We start from the raw sequence: 17,752 nt of genomic DNA on the forward strand, positions 1-17,752 counted from the left end.
GCCTCCTGCTCTCCTGGGGCTTCCCACCCTCACAGAGCATTGCTTGCTCTTGTCTGTCGATTGGAGGTTGAGAGTTACCCCAGGGCCTTACCCAACTGGGATGCCCTCCTTACTGAGGGAGGGAGACCACATGTGTTTGTGCAGTCCGTCTGTGCCCTGTGGGTGGGGTGGCTGAATGTTGCCCATTTGCACCCAACCCTCACCTCATCCCCACCCCACTTCCCTGTGGTGAGTCCCAGTCTGCACCGACTCAGCGTAGGGGGAGAATTTAGTGCAGGTAGACACCCCAGTGCTGGTGGAGACTCAGCACAGGTGGAGATTCAATGCAGGTGCAGAGTCAGTGCAGGTGGAGACCCTAGTGAGGGGCAGACTCGGGGTAGGTGCAGACTCAACACAGATGGAGACAGGTGCAGGTGGAGGCCCCGGTGCAGGTGGAGGCCCCGGTGCAGGTGGAGGCCCCAGTGCAGGTGGAGGCCCCGGTGCAGGTGGAGGCCCCGGTGCAGGCAACGACAGTGTAGATGGAGACGGTGCAGAGAGCACAGGTGGAGATCACTCCTGCATTTGAGTACCCCAGTTCTGCCATTCTGTCTCTCCTGTCATCTTCCTAAGTTGTCTTTCCCCACTGCAAAGTAATCAGAATGATCCAGTTGGGGGCATGATGGCACATGCCTTTAAAATCTGAGCATTGGGAGGCAGAGACAATAGATCGCCGAGTTCAAAGCCAACTTGGTCTACACAAATTCCATGCCCCAGAGCTACATAAAGACAGACACCCTGTCTCAACAACAAACAACCCAGAACAGTGCAGGCCCACGGTATGAAATCTTTTCTCCTTTGCCCATCGATTTATTTCATATAACTCAGACCCTAAGAGGACTGAAGTGTGTGTGTGTGTGTGTGTGCGTGCGCGCGTGCGTGTGCGTGTGTGTGCGTGTGCGTGCGTGTGCGTGTGTTGTCATCTCATCTACCCAGTGTCACAGTGGATGGAATTTTGGGGATCCCGTGTGCCTTTCCATGTCTATAGTCAAGTCTGGAGAGAGACCTCTCCCTCCCTGGCTCTCTCCCTGGACTCAGAGACACTCATCCTCCCCACCCACACTCGTTCCCAGCAGGGTTGGGCCAGAGCTGAGGTTTGGCCAGGGCTCTCTCTGCAGCTGGTACTAAACCGCAGAGGTCACCCATAGAGCACAGAGGGGAGTGTCCCCAAAGGTCACTTTTGCTTTGCACTCCGACAGCTTTTCTCCATGGAAACAATGCCACACAGTTACTCAAATAACTTTTACATTTGGAGTTAGGTCCCCAGGCCAACCCACAACAGGCTATAAAATTACTCTGCCAACCAACCCGATCTGAGAGTTCTGAGCAGCTCCGCCAAGTGGCAGCTGCATGGCAGGTTCACAGCCTCTCTCTGAAGTGGCTTCTCTCTAGGAACCTTGGGCCTGGCCCTCAGGCAGGGTGGTGTGTGTGTGTGTGTGTGTGAGAGAGGGGGGGGGGGATGAAGGAGAATCAGAAAGACAGTGACAAGTGAGCCAAGGTTTTGAGGCTCCACAGTGGATCTGTCTGGGACAGACCATACCAGCTGCTGTAGGAGGTAATGGATCTAGAAAGATTTCTGTTTCTGAGTTTAACTGAAACCTCAAATTAGAGGGAGACATTGGTGTCACCAGAACAGGCCAGAAAAGGACAGAATTGTGGGAAGGATGGTGTTACATCCACACAGCCCACTGCCCTGCTGGTGGCTTAGAAGAGAAGAAGGAATAAAGAGAGGAGGGAAGTTGCCAAGCGGCGGTCCCCTGACCTGTCACACCCTGGCAGCTGATTCTTGGCTTTAGGCATCCCTAATTTATGAGTTAAAAATAATCTTATAAGCCAGGGGTGGTGGTACATGTCTGCAAATCCAGAACCTGGGGAGGCTGAGTGTTGTAGAAGGCCGCTTATTCCCAGCTGCCCAGACTCGAAATAATCACACAGAAACCACATTATTTGTAATACTGTTCAGCCAATAGCTTAAGCATATTTCTAGCTAGCTCTTATATCCCAAACTAACCCATCTCCATTAATCTATGTATTGCAATGTGGCTGTGGCTTACGGGCAAAGTTTCAGAATGTCTATCTCTGGCAGTGGCTTCATGGCTTCTCCTTGACTCTGCCTTCTTTCTCCCAGCATTCAGTTTAGTTTTCCCACCTACCTAAGTTCTGCCTTGTGCAGGCCTAAGACAGTTTTTTTATTAACCAATGGTACTCACAGTATACAGAGGGGAATCCCACATCAGCTGAGGCAGGAGGATTGCTTAGTCTGAGGTTAGCCTGAGCTATGTTGTAAGTTAGAGGGCAGTCTGGCTACAGTATGAACCCTACCACAAAACAACATGAAACAACAGAACAAAACCATGAAGAACACACTTGGGCCGCTGTCGCCTGGAACACTGCATATCCTAGAAGGCCGGGGGGCCTTCCCTGCTATGGATCAGGCTAGGTGGGAATGGAGAGAAGGAAGGGAGGGAGGAGCAAGGCTCCAGCTGCCTCCCAAGGACATTTCTCTGTGTTAGGGTAGAGACTCAGGTTTGAGGGATGTGGCCTCTGTTCCTGTGAGCCTGATAGAGCAGATCTGTGAAAGTCACTGCCACGTTCTTCCCGGAGAGCTTCTGAGAGCCTCCAGTTTGCTGAGGGGAGGTGACATCACAGAGCCTTGGATACTCATAATCGTCCTATCCATATTTAGTGGCCCTTTTATGGGAAGTAGCTTTGTGGGCTGTCTCTCTGGTCCTTTGTTGTGTAACATTCTAATTTGTAAGGAAGTGTTAAAACCCAAACTGGCCTAAAGGAAGGGGGGCTGTCAATCCTGCAGGGAGACCCCTTAAAACTTAGGAAGTGGCCGGCCAGTGGTGGTGCACGCCTTTATTCCCAGCACTCAGGAGGCGGAGGCAGGCGGATCTCCATGAGTTCAAAGTCAACCTGTACAGAGAGAGTTCCAGGACAACCAGAGCTACACGGAAAGACCCCATCTCTAAAAACAAAACACAAAACCAAACAAAAATAATCAAAAACCAAAACCAAAACAAAACAGAAAAATAACCAAACAACAACAACAAAAAAGCCCAGAATGTGAACAACTCAAAAGCTCCAGGAAGCCCCTGAAGCTGACCAGATTTCCCAGGTCCTTCCCTTCAAGTGCATCTGAGCAGAAAGGACCCGCTGAGCGGCTGGAAGGGACTCCAGCACATCAGGCTGCTGCCAAGCTGTGCCCTGCGCTCCAGGTTTCCAGTGTCATAAGCCATCACCCACGCTGGAGTGGGCTCTTGGCCGCATAGCTGTCATGGACTGTAAGAAATCCCTCATCCACACTCCACAGAAACCCCAAGAGACTTAAGCCATTGGTGCCCCAAGTTGGACTCTCTTTGTTGGTTCTCTGTCTGGGGTGAGGAGACATTTATTCACGTCTCGTGGAGAATGGTAACAGACAACACCCTAAATGAAGAGCAGGGAGCAGCCCAGATGCAGGAACAAATCAGGTCTTAGCCTCAGTGAAAGGCAACCAAATGGCCCCCTTCCCTCAGCGGATGTAAGCCTGTCAGCCCCCTGCTGGTCTACACTGTTAATCTGTCCCTGAGCTGTCTGAGGCAGGAGGTGATGCAGCTCCTGTGAAGATCGTGGCCCCGGCCTCTTCCATCTCTGAAGGGCTCAGAAGCCACGAACACTCCAGCAAGTGTGGGGCTCATGGTGACAAGCTGTCCTGCTGTGTCCACATCTCCTGGAAACCAGGCAGAGGCCGGCTCTTCTTCTTGAAGGTTTACCGCGGTTTCAGTGGGATTGCTTCTCTTTTCTTCAAAGACAGAATCTTACTTCGTAGCCCAGGCTGGCATCAAACCTGTAGATGATGCTCCTGCCTCTACCTCCCAAGTGTTGGGGATTACAGGTAGGCATCAATATGCCTGGCTTAGGATTCTTAAATATTATCTTTTGTGTAAAATATTTTGACTACAGCGGCAAGTGTCCCCATACACTGGTGCTACAGCAGACTTGGGAGGAAGGGTCTTGGGATTCATCTCACCTTGTGAGAGGACCTGGGTTTCGGGGAAAGCTCCTTGGGCTCAGAAGATATGTCAAAGGAGGAGTGTTCCCGTGTGTGTGTGTGTGTGTGTGTGTGTGTGTGTGTGCGCGCGCTCTTGTGAGTTTATGTGCACCAAGCACATGCAGCTGATGGTGGTCAGAGGCTGGAACTCCCGGAGCTGGAGTTACAGGTGGTTGTAATCCTCCTGATGTGGCGCTGGGATTCAGATTGAGCCCTCTGCAAGAGCAGGAAGAACTTTTAGCCCCTGCGCCATCTCTCCAGCCCCAGGAACTGAGTTCTTAAATCTTATGCATTCTTTGTCTTAGAGTCTCAAATAATTCCTTTTCTCACACTGTGACCAGAACCCTGAGGAGAAGCTCCTGAGGGAGGAGGGGTTCACCGTGCCTCACAGTTCCGAGGCAGTCTGGTCATCACCGTGGAAGGGGCATGGACACAGCATGAGGCAGCTGGTCAGACAGCCTCTGCAGTCAAGAACTAGACAGCAAACAGGAAGTGGGCTGGGCTGTAAAACCATGAGACCAGCGCTCCAGCGCTCCACTTCCTCCAGCAAGGCTCTGTGGCCTAAAGATTCTGTGAGTCTCAAATAGCACCACCACTTGGAAACTAAGTGTGCAAATCCATGAGCCCGTGTGGGACATCTTACACTCACGGCCCCATGTGGGCTATCTTACAATTAAACCACAACAGTGATTCGGTGGCACTCGGTGGCTTCTGTGTCTACAGAATTGGGCAGTTTTTGGTAATCTGACCGCTTAGGGCTGGCTTTCCCTGTAACTTTGTCATCTTGCTAATGGGTCTGTTATGCTCTGGGGATTGAGATCCTGGGGGCTGATGAGCCATTAAGAGTTGCTTTACCTCCATCTGCCCTGCGTTCTGCAGTGATTTCAATTCTCCAATTCTCTGGCATCATCTTTGCACCCACTCCCATAAAGCCCACTCGGACAGCCGTAGACAAAGCTTATAAACCAGTCTGCCCACTGTGGTTGCAACAGAAAAATAAATGCTGCAGATCTCGAGTGGCTGCAGCGGGCAGTGGGCCATGAGGTCACGCTGCAGGTCTCTGAGTGGGGGTAGGCAGTGGGCAGGGGTCTCGAGAGCAGCCAGTCCCAGGCAGGGATGGTGCAGTTTCCCAAGTGGCTGCAGTGGGCCACAAGGGGCGGCAAGTCCCACTAGAAGAGACAGACAGATGGGCATGCACGAGACCACGCCGCAGGTCTCTGAAGGCGCCTGGTCCTGGTCAGGGAGCCATGCGTGCAAGAGACAGAGACATGGATAGGCACGCCATGCAGAGTGAGGTTGGATATTTATTTAGCGGGTTATGGAAGGGAAGAGGAGAAGGGGAGAAGAGCAGAGAGGCAGAGAGAGTGGGGAAGGGGAGAAGTGGGGAGAAGGGAGAGACAGAAGCTGCCTCTTCCAGAGGGAGACAAAAACGAAAGGGACTCAGGCTGGAAGCTGAAGATCAGCTTGTCTCGGCGGACAGGGTGTGGCTTGTCTCTTAAATGGAGGACAGATCATTACTATGGCAGCTACTGGGTCATTCTGAGGCCATGTTTGAAGTTAGGCTTTGAATCTGAAATGCTTCCCCAAAGGCTCATGGACTGATGGCTTGGAGCTTGTCAGTGGATTCGCCCTTTGATGGATTTATTTCTGTTTGTATTTATGTGTGCATGTGTGTGCGTGTGTATGCGTGTGTGTGCATGTGTGTGCGTGTGTGTGCGTGTGTGTGCATGTGTGTACTCATGGACGGCAGAAGAACATGTACATTCCTTTGGGGCTGAAAGCTGTCGCGCGTGGATGCTGGGGACTGAACGGGGGTCCTCTGGAATTCTAGCAAGTGCTTAACTGCTGAGCCATCTCTCCAGCCTCTGCTCAGCTCGTGGACTGTCGGGAGCGGGTGGACACCATAGCAGGTGGAACCTGGTCGGAGGAGGAGATCAGTGAGGACACGCCCTTAAAAATGTAACTAGTTCCCAGAACCATTGTGTGTGTGTGTGCGTGCATCTGTGTGTGTGTCTGTGTGTGTCTGCATCTCTGTGTGTGCACACGTGCATCTGTGTGTCCCTGTGTGTGTCTCTCTCTGTGTGTGCGTGTGTCTGTGTGTGTCTGCATCTCTGTTTGTGCACGCATGTATCCATGTGTCCCTGTGTGTGTCTCTGTGTGTGTGTGTGTGCATTTGTCTCTGTGTGTGTATGTGCATGTGTCTGTGTGTGCATGCATGTATGTGTGCATGCATCTCTGTGTGTGTGTGTGTCTGTGACTCAGAAAGAGCTTTTTTTCTAAGCACTATGGAGGAAAACATGTCACTGTGATTCTGTCTTTTCATCCTCTAAACCCCAGGACAGAGAAATTAAGATCTTGTAAGACAGTGTTGGGGCCTGGAGAGACAGCTCAGGGGTTAAGAGCACTTGTTGCTCTCGCCAAGGACCCAGGTTCAGTTCCCAGCACGCACATGGTGGCTCACAACCATCTGTAACTCCAGTTCTAAAGGACCTGACACCCTCTGCTGGCCTCAGCAGGCACCAGCATGCAGGTGGTGCACACACACACACACATGGATACAAGCTTTCACCCTCAAAAGTAAAACTAAGTAGTCTTTAAAAAGGCTGAGTGTAAACTTGTAAGAACAACTTACCTCAGCTTCCTTCCTCAGCGGTGGGAGCCCCACTCTTCCCCATACCCCCTCAGGGGCTGAGCCTGAGAGGGGAGTTCAGACCTGAGATGTTCTGACCACAAAGAGACAGACACAGCATCTTACCTGCCTATGGAGATCCTGGAGATCTCGGCTGAGCTGAATGAGGGGATGAACGGGAAGGCATTCAGCTGTGAAGTCCCCTCAGATGGTGAGAGAGCCTCCCATCCCACCACACCTCCTTCACTGCAAGTTCCCTGCAGAAGTCTGGGGACCTGGGGACCTTGTAGCCTGATAGACCCCAGGCTGGGGTTTCCTCTCTCCCTACAGGACAACTTTGCTCTGATACCAGTTCCAGTTGCTTCTACAACTCTCCAGTATCACTTTGGCTCTTCTATAGACAGGAAGGTGTATCAGGGAAAGGCTAGCCCCAGCCACCTGCCAGGATTCTAGGCTAGCCTCGGCCACCTGCCAGGATTCTAGGCTAGCCCCGGCCACCTGCCAGGATTCTAGGCTAGCCCCGGCCACCTGCCAGGATTCTAGGCTAGCCCCGGCCACCTGCCAGGATTCTAGGCTAGCCTCAGCCACCTGCCTGGATTCTTCATTTCACATCTTCAGTGTCTAGGCTGAGACCGAGTCTCATTGTGTAGCCCAGGATGGCTTTGAACCTGTGACCCTCCTGCCTGTGCTGGCATTAGAGGCCGCTGCTCCACACCCTTCTCACCCTTTTTACTCTTCAACTGCATAGCGATGCCCACCGCCAGGAAGATGAGTCCCAGCACCAGGCCACACACTCCTGTCAGCATCTTGTTTCGGGCGGAGTCAGACCCGACCTCTGGAAAGGAGAATTCAGGGTGTGTGGCCTCTCCAGCAGGCACACCACTCCTGACTGCCCTTTGGTAGGGATGCAGGATACCAATACAAAGGTCACCAAGAGGGCCACACTGTGGGGAAGAATGTGTAGAAGGGCCCCGAGATCTAGCCTAGGCTGGTGTCTTCTAATGGACATGAGTGTGGATTCTGGCAGCTGCCTCTCAAAACAAGGACAGACTACAGACAATGAGGAAGTCAGGCCCAGTGTGAGGGCGGGCAGGGGATGTCTGCCTCCGTAGACTTCTGACAAGGGCAGATCCGCAGGCCAGGGACAGGCTCTCCTCTCATGCCTCCAGCTCAGAACCAACTTTGGGAGCCTCCAGGAAGTACGGGGACGATCAAGACCCCACATGCAAACACTTAGGGCAGTACTGGGGACCGTGAGCCAGGGTGCTGCCACTTTGGGAGCCTCTAGGAAGTATAGGGACAATCAAGACCCCACATGTAAACACTTAGGGCAGTACTGGGGACCGTGAGCCAGGGTGCTGCCACTTTGGGGGCCTCCAGGAAGTAGGGGGACGATCAAGACCCCACATGCAAACACTTAGGGCAATACCGGGGATCATGAGCCAGGGTGCTGCCTCTAAGAATGTGGATCGAGGAGGGTCCCCAGGGTGACTCACTCCACTCCACAGTGACGGGGCTCTGCAGGCTGGGGTGCTCCACGTGGCAGGTGTAGATGTCTCCCCGCTGAGGGGTCATCTCCAGCATGACCAGAATCTGGAAGGTCCAGTCCCCATTTCGGATCAAGTTGGTGGATACGACCCCGGCAGTTTCCTCTTGGCTGTTCCGGAACCAGCGGACTCGAATGTTGCCTGGGTATAAGTCTGTGGTGTGGCAGACCAGCAGGTCATGGTGCTTCAGGCTGACCTTCTTGGAGGGTGACACATGTACCTTAGGCTGAACTAAGAGTGGGAAAGGAGTGGCATGTGAGAGTGTGATTCTGTGGTGCACACCTTTGATCCCAGCACTCGGGAGGCAGAGGCAGGTGGATCTCTGTGAGTTCGAGGCCAGCCTGGGCTACAGAGTGAGTTCCAGGGTTTTTTTTTTTTTTTTTTTTTTTTTTTTTCAGTGAGACTCCCACTTTTTCAACTTTTGTCATGGTGAGAAGGATGTAGGATTCATTCAAATAATTTCTTAAAATTAATTTTTAAAGATTTATTTATATTATCTTATGTGTATGAACATTTTGCCTGCATGCATGTCTGTGCATTATGCGCATGCCTAGTGCCTTTGGAGGTGAGAGGAGTGACGGATCCCTCGGAACTGGAGCTATCGAGGTTGTGAGCCATGTGATTGCTGGGAATTGAACCCGGGTCCTCTGTCAGAGCAGCCAGTGCTCTTACCCACTGAGCCATCTCTCCAGCCCCTGAATAATTTCTTGAAGTTAATGTACGGACAAAAGCATTCGTTGGCTTTCCATTTTAAATGTTTTTAAACATTTCAAAAATTGAATTATGTTTTTTATATTTATTTATTTAGTATACAATATATGCCTTCAGGCCAGAAGAGGGTACCTGACCTCATTACAGATGGTTGTGAGCCACTATGTGTTTGCTGGGAATTGAACTCAGGACCTTTGGAATAGCAGGCAATGCTCTTAACAGCTGAGCCGTCTCTCCAGCCCTTGAATTATGTTTATAGGTGTGCTTGTGTGTGGGTTTGTGCACGAGGATGCAGTGCCCACGGAGGCCAGAAATTACAGGTGGTTGTGGCATTAACATGGGTGCTGGGAACCAAACGTGGGTCTTCTGCTAGAGCAGAGCTCACTCTTAACCATGGAGCCATCTTCCCAGTCCACCCCTAGTCTAACACACGAGACGAGTCTCATGGGATTCACAAAACACTCTATGTATTTTTACGACCTTGGGTCTGTAGAACCTCCAGGATCTCACTATTGACAGCAACACCTTTGAAACAGTACTCTGAGCTCCGTGTGTGAGAATTCTCGACCACTCCCAACTTCCTCTTCTGTTTTGTGGGTGCTCAGGAAGTCAGGCACAGAGGGAGGTCTCTGCATGTTCTCCCCTCGTCCACGCCCCCTGATGCTCAAACTCAGCATCCACGCTTCTGCCCACTCCCTGTGACCTCACAGCCCTCCAGAGAGCTGCTGCTTTTGGACGCCTGCCACCAGGTTGCTCCCCCACTTAGAGGCTAGAAAACAGCAGCCTGCCATGCAGAAAGGCTGGTGCAGAGGGATTTCCACACACAGAGTCCCCCAAGGCCTTTCGGTTTCTAGTGTCTACACCAACACCCTCACAATGGGGGCACACTCTTCACAATGGGGCACGCTCCTGACAATGGGGGCACGCTCCTGACAATGGGGGCATGCTCCTCACAATGGGGGCACGCTCCTGACAATGGGGGCACACTCCTCACAATGGGGGCACGCTCCTGACAATGGGGGCACACTCCTCACAATGGGGGCACGCTCCTCACAATGGGGGCACGCTCCTGACAATGGGGGCACGCTCCTCACAGTGTCCATTGTCCATTGGCTCTTGGCCTCAGGCCAGGCTGCCCACACTGCTAGAAACTCAAGGTGATGCCCTTTTAGAGCCACTTGGGTCACTTTTATAACTGACGGTTCCTCATTCAATTCCTTCCTGAGTTGTAATTTATGAATTAAGGCACGTTTCCCTCCCTTTGAATTCCTGGACTTCAAGCGTGTGTTTTATGCCTGTAGTAACACATCTGGCCTCTAGAGAGCGCTAGATCTAAATCTACAGGCCTAAGGGACTTTCTACTTTTAAAAATATATTCATGAAGACAAGAGATTTTCCATGTCCTATGGCTGCATGCTGAATGGTCACTGAGCATCTATATGATTGTTTCTAGAATCATGTCGGTTACCCACACTAGAAACCTAGTCCAGACGGGTGCAGCGATGCACTCCTGTGAATCCAAGCATTCCCGAGGCAAAAAGGAGGAAAAACCCATAACTTAGGGACAGTCAGAGTTAAAGAGATCCTTTCTCAAGGGGGAGTGGGATGGAGATGGCTCCGCAGTTAAGAGCACCGGCTACTCTTCCAGAAGACCCAGGTTCAATCCCCAGCACCCATATGGCACTTCACAACTGTAACTCCAGTTCCAAGGGATCTGACAGCCTCTTCTGGCCTCCTTGGGCACCAGCAGATACAGATATGGTGTGCACAGACAGACATGCCAGCAAAACACCTGCACACATAAATTTTTTTTTAAAAAAGAAAAGAAAGAAATTCCATAACTCTTGCTCATTTTGTTTTGTTTTTCTTGATTATTTGGTTATTTATTTTGAGTAATTTTAGGATTAAACTACAATGGTCTTTCCTCTCTCATAATTAATGCCGTCATCACTATTGCTAAGATGTTAATTCCTTACCCACTGCTCCAGCCTTTTCTCTTCCCTGCTCATTTAGCACTCTGAAAACACAGCTGCAGCCCTGACACTTGCCTGCTTCTACAATGGTTCCGTGTGGGGCACGCCCGGCTATAATCCTCAAACTTTCTGGAGTCTGGTGGATGGTGAGTTCTAGTCCAGGCCGGGTTACACAGTGAGCCGGTCTCAACAGCCACACTCAGGGTCTGCCAGCCCTCAGCACCATCCCTCCTGGGACTCTAACACAATTGTTCAGACCTCAGTGCCGCCACGTGTGGATCTGGGCAGTGATTCTGGGGATCTGCAGAGCGAGTCTGGGACACTCTGGAGTGATTCACCCAGGGCTCTCTGCATCCTCGCAACCGAGCACACTGAAGGAAAGGGTGCCAGCCTGCAGTTGAGGGAAACCCCATAGCTCAGGTCACTGTTCTGATTCCTTCCTAATCTGTCTGGGTTCTCACTCATTCCTGGGAGTGAGGGCTTAGCCGATGGCTGGGAGTCCCGATTTCTAAAGAGAGTCTTAAAGGCATGTCCCCACACATTCTCCCTTGTGCCTGCGGAAGGCTCACCACTTCTCAGGTTTCCTCGGGATGCTTACCAGGCTCCTTCATTCCAAAAACTAAGGGGCACGGAGCCAGGGCTCTTTTCTCCCAGCCTTGGGAAGTCCCAAACAGCTCATCTTTCCCCTGACTCTCTGACCACTGTGTCTACCCTCTATGTCAGCTCTCTCTGATTTCCCGTCCCCTCAACTTCTGCCGACTTCTGACTGTTGGTCCCCTGTTGTCTGTTATCCTGTATACCTGTGACACTTCTCTGCTCCCCCCCCCCCCTTTGCTTCACTTCCCGGTCTGCTCACAGGTGCTCTTAGTCAGCACGGGTCCTCTGTCCCCAGGACTCAGCTTTATTCTCGTTACTGATTGGTCTCCCTAGATGACCTCACCCGCCGACCCTCCTACATCTGTCCTGGAGGCCTGAGTCCCCATGTTTCCCCGTGTCCGCTACACACGGCCTGTGCTGCTGGGAGGTGGCACTTGATGCCCATCTCCCCACAGTCCCCCGCGATTGTCCATGGCCCAGCTCCCTTCACCCCACAGCAGGCTGGTTACCAGACATGACAACACTCTCGACATTCCCTACTCTCACCTCCGTGCGGTAATCTTGCTCTGCACCGTTGGCCCTGGCCCCTTTCCCCCAAAGCTCCGCCTGCCCAGACCCGGTGGGTCCCCCGGGGCTGCTGCAGCAGCTCCCGCCTGACCTTGCTCTCCACCCGGACCTCACCTTGGCGCTTCACAGTGAAGGCCTGGTTCAGCTCGTAGTTGTGTCTGCACACCGTGTCCACCTCGGCCCTCCGTCGCTCCATGTAGTCCTTCTGACTGTTCCAGGACTCGGCCCACGGTCGCCCCATGGGGGTGAGCGCGCGGAACTCGCCCACGGTGCTGTCAAAGCGCATGAACTCCTCGCGGTCAAAGATGCATCTCATGACGTAGCGCTGCGTCCCGTTGTTCTCCGCGTAGCATTCGTGCAGTGCGCGCAGCAGGTGGTTCTCTGCGGGCATCAGAAGCCGCATCCTGGGGCGCTGGGACCCCGCCCCTTTCCCTCTCTCCGTCTCTTCTTTCCCTTCCTCTCTCCTCTTTCTCGCTTCTCTCTCCCACTTTCTCTCCTCCCCTTCTGTCTTTCTCTCCCTCTAAGTTTAGTTAGTGCTGCCCATGCGTGCACGGCTGTGGGGCCATCCACTGGAGCATGGGACACTATCAATGACCACACATTTTAAAAAAAAATTATTCCGGGGCTTGGACGGAGCCCGGGTAGTTAAAAGCACTGCTGCCCCTGCAGAGGACCTGCTCCCATATGGTGGCTCACAGCCATCTGGACTGCCAGCTCCAGGAGATCAACGTCTGCGTCTGGCGTCCATTGGCACCAGGCACACTACTAGTGATGCACAAACATACATGCAGGTAAAAACTCTCTCTCTCTCTCTCTCTCTCTCTCTCTCTCTCTCTCTCTCTCTCTCTCTCTCTCACACACACACACACACACACACGCACACACGCGCGCGCACACACAGACACACACAGCCTTCCTCTTCCAGCAGCTCCCTAGGAGTTGGCTGCCTCATGGTGAGGTTCAGGGACATAAAGGGACTCCCTGTTGAGGGGACACCAGTACCTATGGGGAGGGTTGAGGCACCTAGAAGGTTACAGTTCTGTGAGCTGCTGGGTGGGGCCACCAGGAGTCCCTAAGAAGTGAGGCTGCAGGGGAGGGCTTGGGGCCTTGGGAGAGGCGCTGATCCTTCTGTCTGTGGGGACTCCTTCCTGACCCGGCCACCTTAGACACAGTCAAATGTCACCTCCACCAGGAGCCTCCCTTTTCCCCTTCTCTTTCCCATAGCAAGATTCTTTCCTGTCTGTGCCAATGTCTTAACTACTTCTGCATGCTGGGAATGCAGAAATAAATCCATAAATATAAGATATAACATGAAACGTCCTAGTCTAAAAGCTAAGGTGCTATTTATTTATTTTGCCTTCTGTGACTCCACGTGGGAAGGCTTGGTCTTAAAAGGTGTGGACTGCATGTGTAGAAACAGCATGATGAAATTCACCTCTGTGCCTGATAACTTAAAAAACCAATTAGGGCTTGAGAGATGGATCAGCAGTAAGAACACTTGATGCACTGGGCAGTGGTGGTGCACGCCCTTAATCCAAGCACTAGGGAGGCAGAAGCAGACAGACACTCGGTGAGTTCAAGGCCAGCCTGGTCTACAGAGCGAGTTTCAGGACAGGCTCCAAAACAAACAAAAATACTTGATGCTCTCGCAGAGGACTTGGGGTCAGGATCCCAGCACCTCTCACAGGGCTGCTCATGCCCACCTGAAACTCCAGTTCTAGGGGATCCAATGCCCTCTTCTGACCTTTGTTGGTACCAGGCATACATATGGTGCCCAACAAGCATGCAGGCAAAACATCCACATGCATATGTAAATAAAAATATGAAGGGGCTGGAGAGATGGCTCAGCGGTTAAGAGCACTAACTGCTCTTCCAGAGGACCTGGGTTCAATTCCCAGCACCCACATGGCAGCTCACAACTGTCTGAAAATGTAGTTCCATGAGATCTGACACCTTCACACCAATGCACATAAAAATAAAAGTTAAATAAATCATTAAAATTTTTTAAAAAGATTGTTTAAAAATATGAAATTAATTTTTTAAAAGATCTGGAATAGCAGCATGGTATCTCTCACCTGAAATCTCAGAGCTAAGGATGCAGAGACAGGAAGATTGCCATAAAACTTGGGGCAACCAGGTCTAGGGGGGAGGGGTGGATATTGCCCTGGACCTTACTCATTGAAAGTCACCAGAGCAGAGGGTCCCCTCATTCCCAGAGGCCTGGTAACTGTCATAAAGGGGGCATGCGAACCCTCCCTCTCTTCCTAGGAGCCGCCAGTAGTGTGGGTCCATTCTGTCTGTCCTTTGTGAGCCTCTGTGTGTCTGTCTGTTCTTACTCAAACGGGGAAAGCGGAGATGGTGTGGTTGTTCACGTTCCATCTCCTGCAAATTACCATCTCAAAGCAAATCCCGCCTTCTTTCTGTGCCCAACAATGGGCTCCAACACATTCCGTCCAGATCAGAAGATTAAACGGAAGGTCGCGTTTGTACCACAAGAGGGAGCTCTAAACCGTGCATTACTGTGTTTTCTAACCAGCAGCCTGGGGTCGGGAGCAGCCTGGGGCCAGTAGCAGCTTGGCTTTGGAGGCTTGCCTTGGGTCCCATTCCCAGAACTGCAACTAATAAACACATAAACTAAACTAAATAAGCTATTGCTTCATTAAAGGATATCATGTGTTGGTGTGGTGGGGCATGCCAGTAATTCCAGCACTCGAGAAGCTGAGGCAGGGGCATTGTGGAGAGCTGGAGACCAAACAGCCTGAATTCTCAAAAAACCATAAGAAACAGAAGATACCAGAAGTTAAAGGCCAAGTCTGCTCCATCTCACAGCTTCTGAGCTGCATGATTAACACACTGGTGGAATGGCCAATCCATTTGACATAATATGCTTGTTAATTAATTGACTTTTTTTTCTATCCTTGTCAGGGGGTGACAGAGATGACCTGGAAGGGGGCTAAAGCCAAAGACAGGAGCCCAGAGCCCAGACAAAACAGCACTGTTTGCTGTAGCTACAGACACTGGGAAGCCCCGTGAGTTCAAGAGCTAACAAGCCCGGAGTGCAGGTGCAGGGAGAGACAACTATGAGATGCTCTGGTGTTCCCTGTCACCATAGCAACGCCAGAACAACTGGCTCATCCTGATGGGCTCAGAAGGACCTGCCCAGCTGGGCCAGAGGACAGAGGTAAGGGTGGGAAAATCTAAGGGCACTGTAAGAACCAGACCCACACTCTGTTCAGAAGTCCTGACCTGCGTCCATGGTAGGCATCTCTCACTCAGCCCAGAGCCCGGGGCCATCGCTCTCCCTGTTCCCAGCCACCTGCCTCTCATTGTCTGCCTGCCCCACTCTGGATGTGGGTCTTCTTTGGCAGTACTTAACCTTTGTAAATGGAAGGTAGCTTTGAAGCAAATAGAACTGAACCATGCAGGGTCTCCCTCCTGCTGTCATTATTCAGACAGGCTGCTAAGCCCTTTCCCTTGGCGAAATCACTCTCTGACTGCCAGGACCTTAGAGGTACAGCTACCACAGCTGAGCAGGTCCCTTAGCTGGGTCTCACAGCCTCTGTGACCAACAAGGACAGGTCCTCTCTTCCTCCTCAGCAAGTGCACCTGATATCTCAGGAGAAGCCCTGGGGCTCAAGGGCTGGACTCAGGGGTTCAAAGCAGTAGTTCCAGAAAAACAGGCAAAACGAAGGCACTGCATTTTAGGTCCATCCTAGGATGTGGTAGCTTAGCGCTTACAGCTCTTCCTACAGTGCTCAGTGTAAATTTGGAAATGGAAGAGGCTTCCTGAGAAACACTGGATCCCATCAGCCACAGCATCACACAAGCCAGGGGACGGGAAGCAGGTCTTCCATTAGCAGGCTGTCTGGTCACCTACGCTCAGTTCTCATGTGTCTCCACACCCTCATCTTGTCCTCCCACAGTTCTCAGCCCACTCCAAGACTAGTGAGGGTCTCAGGAAGTCAGCCTGCACAAGAACACTACTGGGGCAGAACCTCAGCCTGCCTCGCCTTCTCTCAATTAGTGGTCTAAGGGCACAGGCTCCAGCCCCACCCTGGGGGAGCAGGAGCCATTCACTCTCTCTTAACACTGAGTCAGTCAGGTGACCTGAGTTCCTTCGAGGCTGTGCTGGGGGTGTGGGGAAACCCAGGAGGTGGAGACTTCTGACCTCTCCATAAACCTTGCCCTGTGAAGGCATTCTAGAGCTCTGGGCCCGTTGTCCATAAGACGTGTATGCCAACCCCCAACACCTCTGCCTGGTTCACTGTGTCTATGTGCTTGGGCATGGGAAACACTGACTGAACAGCAGTGGGGAGGTGAGCCTGCTTTTCTAGCTGGGAAGGAAGGACACGGGCTGTAGGAGAAGCCAGGAGAAGCCCCACGTCTAAGCGGACGGTCCTGAGCCAGGCCCTCCGGAGTTGCTGCTATGCTCTGTCTTACCTGGAGGAGTCCCACCCTGGATCCCTCTGCTCAGCATCACCATCAAAACTGCTATCCAGGGGGCCGCAGGGAGCCACGGGACCATCGTGGAGCTGGAAGGGTGGGTCAGGGGAGGAGATAGTAGCAGGGGAAGGAGGACTCCCTAAGCTGGGCTCCCGGGTGAACAGTAGAGACTGTGGCGAAAGTTGTCTACTATGACCCCAGAATCAGACAGAGTCTGAGGAAAGAACCAATCAGGCTTGAGCTTCCTATGAGTCACCAGTCACCGGGTAGATGGCGTGAGAGGCCTGCCCACCTAGTGGGTGATGCAGGTGAGATGGCATTGGAGGAGAGAGGACAGTGACGCTTGCTTTGATAACCTGGGTGCATCGTGAGATTTGGGGGGAGAATGTGTGCTCTGCTCTGAGCATGGTGAGACGTTCTGCTGAGCCGTCGCCTCTGGGACTCTCGTGTCTCCAATCCCACCGTCTCGCACGCCCTCACCGGACAGGGGATAGAGCAAGCGTCATCTTAGGGTGTGAAAGACGATGCATCGGCACGACTTCTATAGCGTGTACTGTCAGCATCCCAGCATTCAGACTGAGTCCGGGATCTGTCTGCTTTGCCGCTGCCCAGGGGCATGTTCAGGAGAACCACCTACCCGCATCGTCTTTCCCTCAGAGGGTACAGGAGTCCCAGGGCACCTCCCCAGGACTTCGATGGGGGTGGGGATCAGCGGGACACCCAACCTAGGAGTAAGGCACACCCACAACTGTGTAAATATGTGATTTTAAGGAGTTTGTTTGGGGACTTGGACGTCTGCAGATGTTATAAACCACCTGACAGCGGCGTTGTGAAGGTCACGTGACAGAAAGAGACCTCAAACTCCTTCAAGACGGTCAGCCCTGAGGGGATAGAACAGACTGGCAAACAAGGTGAGAGGCATAACTACCAAAGCCCAACCTCCTGAAAATATCTGACTATGTCGTGTTTATCATGAATATTTTCATCAACTTCCAAAGGGGATCATTCCCTACTTTATAATTTATAGCTGAATCCTATGAGGCCACAAATTCTGGTAAAGAAAACATTATCCAACACTCGGGAGGCAGAGGCAGGAGGATCTCTGTGAGTTCAAGGCCAGCCTGGTCTACAGCGTGAGTTCCAGGACAGGCTCCAAAGCTACACAGAGAAACCCTGTCTTGAAAAACAAACAAACAGGACTGGAAAGATGGCC

The 17,752-nt window shown here is 52.1% G+C and overlaps 1 protein-coding gene across 1 annotated transcript; it reads right to left on the bottom strand.

Moving 5' to 3' along the window:
- Positions 1 to 5,775: 5,775 nt before the first annotated feature.
- On the bottom strand, positions 5,776 to 16,793 carry LOC119823357 (HLA class II histocompatibility antigen, DP beta 1 chain). The gene is made up of 6 exons (XM_038343317.1): positions 16,537 to 16,793; positions 12,211 to 12,477; positions 8,198 to 8,479; positions 7,426 to 7,536; positions 6,828 to 6,860; positions 5,776 to 5,989 (listed from the first exon to the last, which is right to left on the bottom strand). Exons 1-5 carry the CDS (start codon positions 16,619 to 16,621, stop codon positions 6,832 to 6,834), a joined length of 774 nt encoding a protein of 257 aa, XP_038199245.1. The 5' UTR covers positions 16,622 to 16,793; the 3' UTR covers positions 5,776 to 5,989; positions 6,828 to 6,831.
- Between the last annotated feature and the right edge of the window lie 959 nt (positions 16,794 to 17,752).

The sequence above is a fragment of the Arvicola amphibius genome, chromosome 9 (assembly GCF_903992535.2).
Source record: "Arvicola amphibius chromosome 9, mArvAmp1.2, whole genome shotgun sequence".
NCBI classification, from domain to species: domain Eukaryota; kingdom Metazoa; phylum Chordata; class Mammalia; order Rodentia; family Cricetidae; genus Arvicola; species Arvicola amphibius.

Coding starts and splice junctions, on each gene's coding strand:
- LOC119823357 (XM_038343317.1), bottom strand. CDS start 16,621: ATGGTCCCGTGGCTCCCTGCGGCCCCCTGGATAGCAGTTTTGATGGTG. Junction 12,478..16,536: donor CCAGGGTGGGACTCCTCCAG/GTAAGACAGAGC, acceptor TGATGCCCGCAG/AGAACCACCTGCTGCGCGCA. Junction 8,480..12,210: donor CTTCACTGTGAAGCGCCAAG/GTGAGGTCCGGG, acceptor TCCCACTCTTAG/TTCAGCCTAAGGTACATGTG.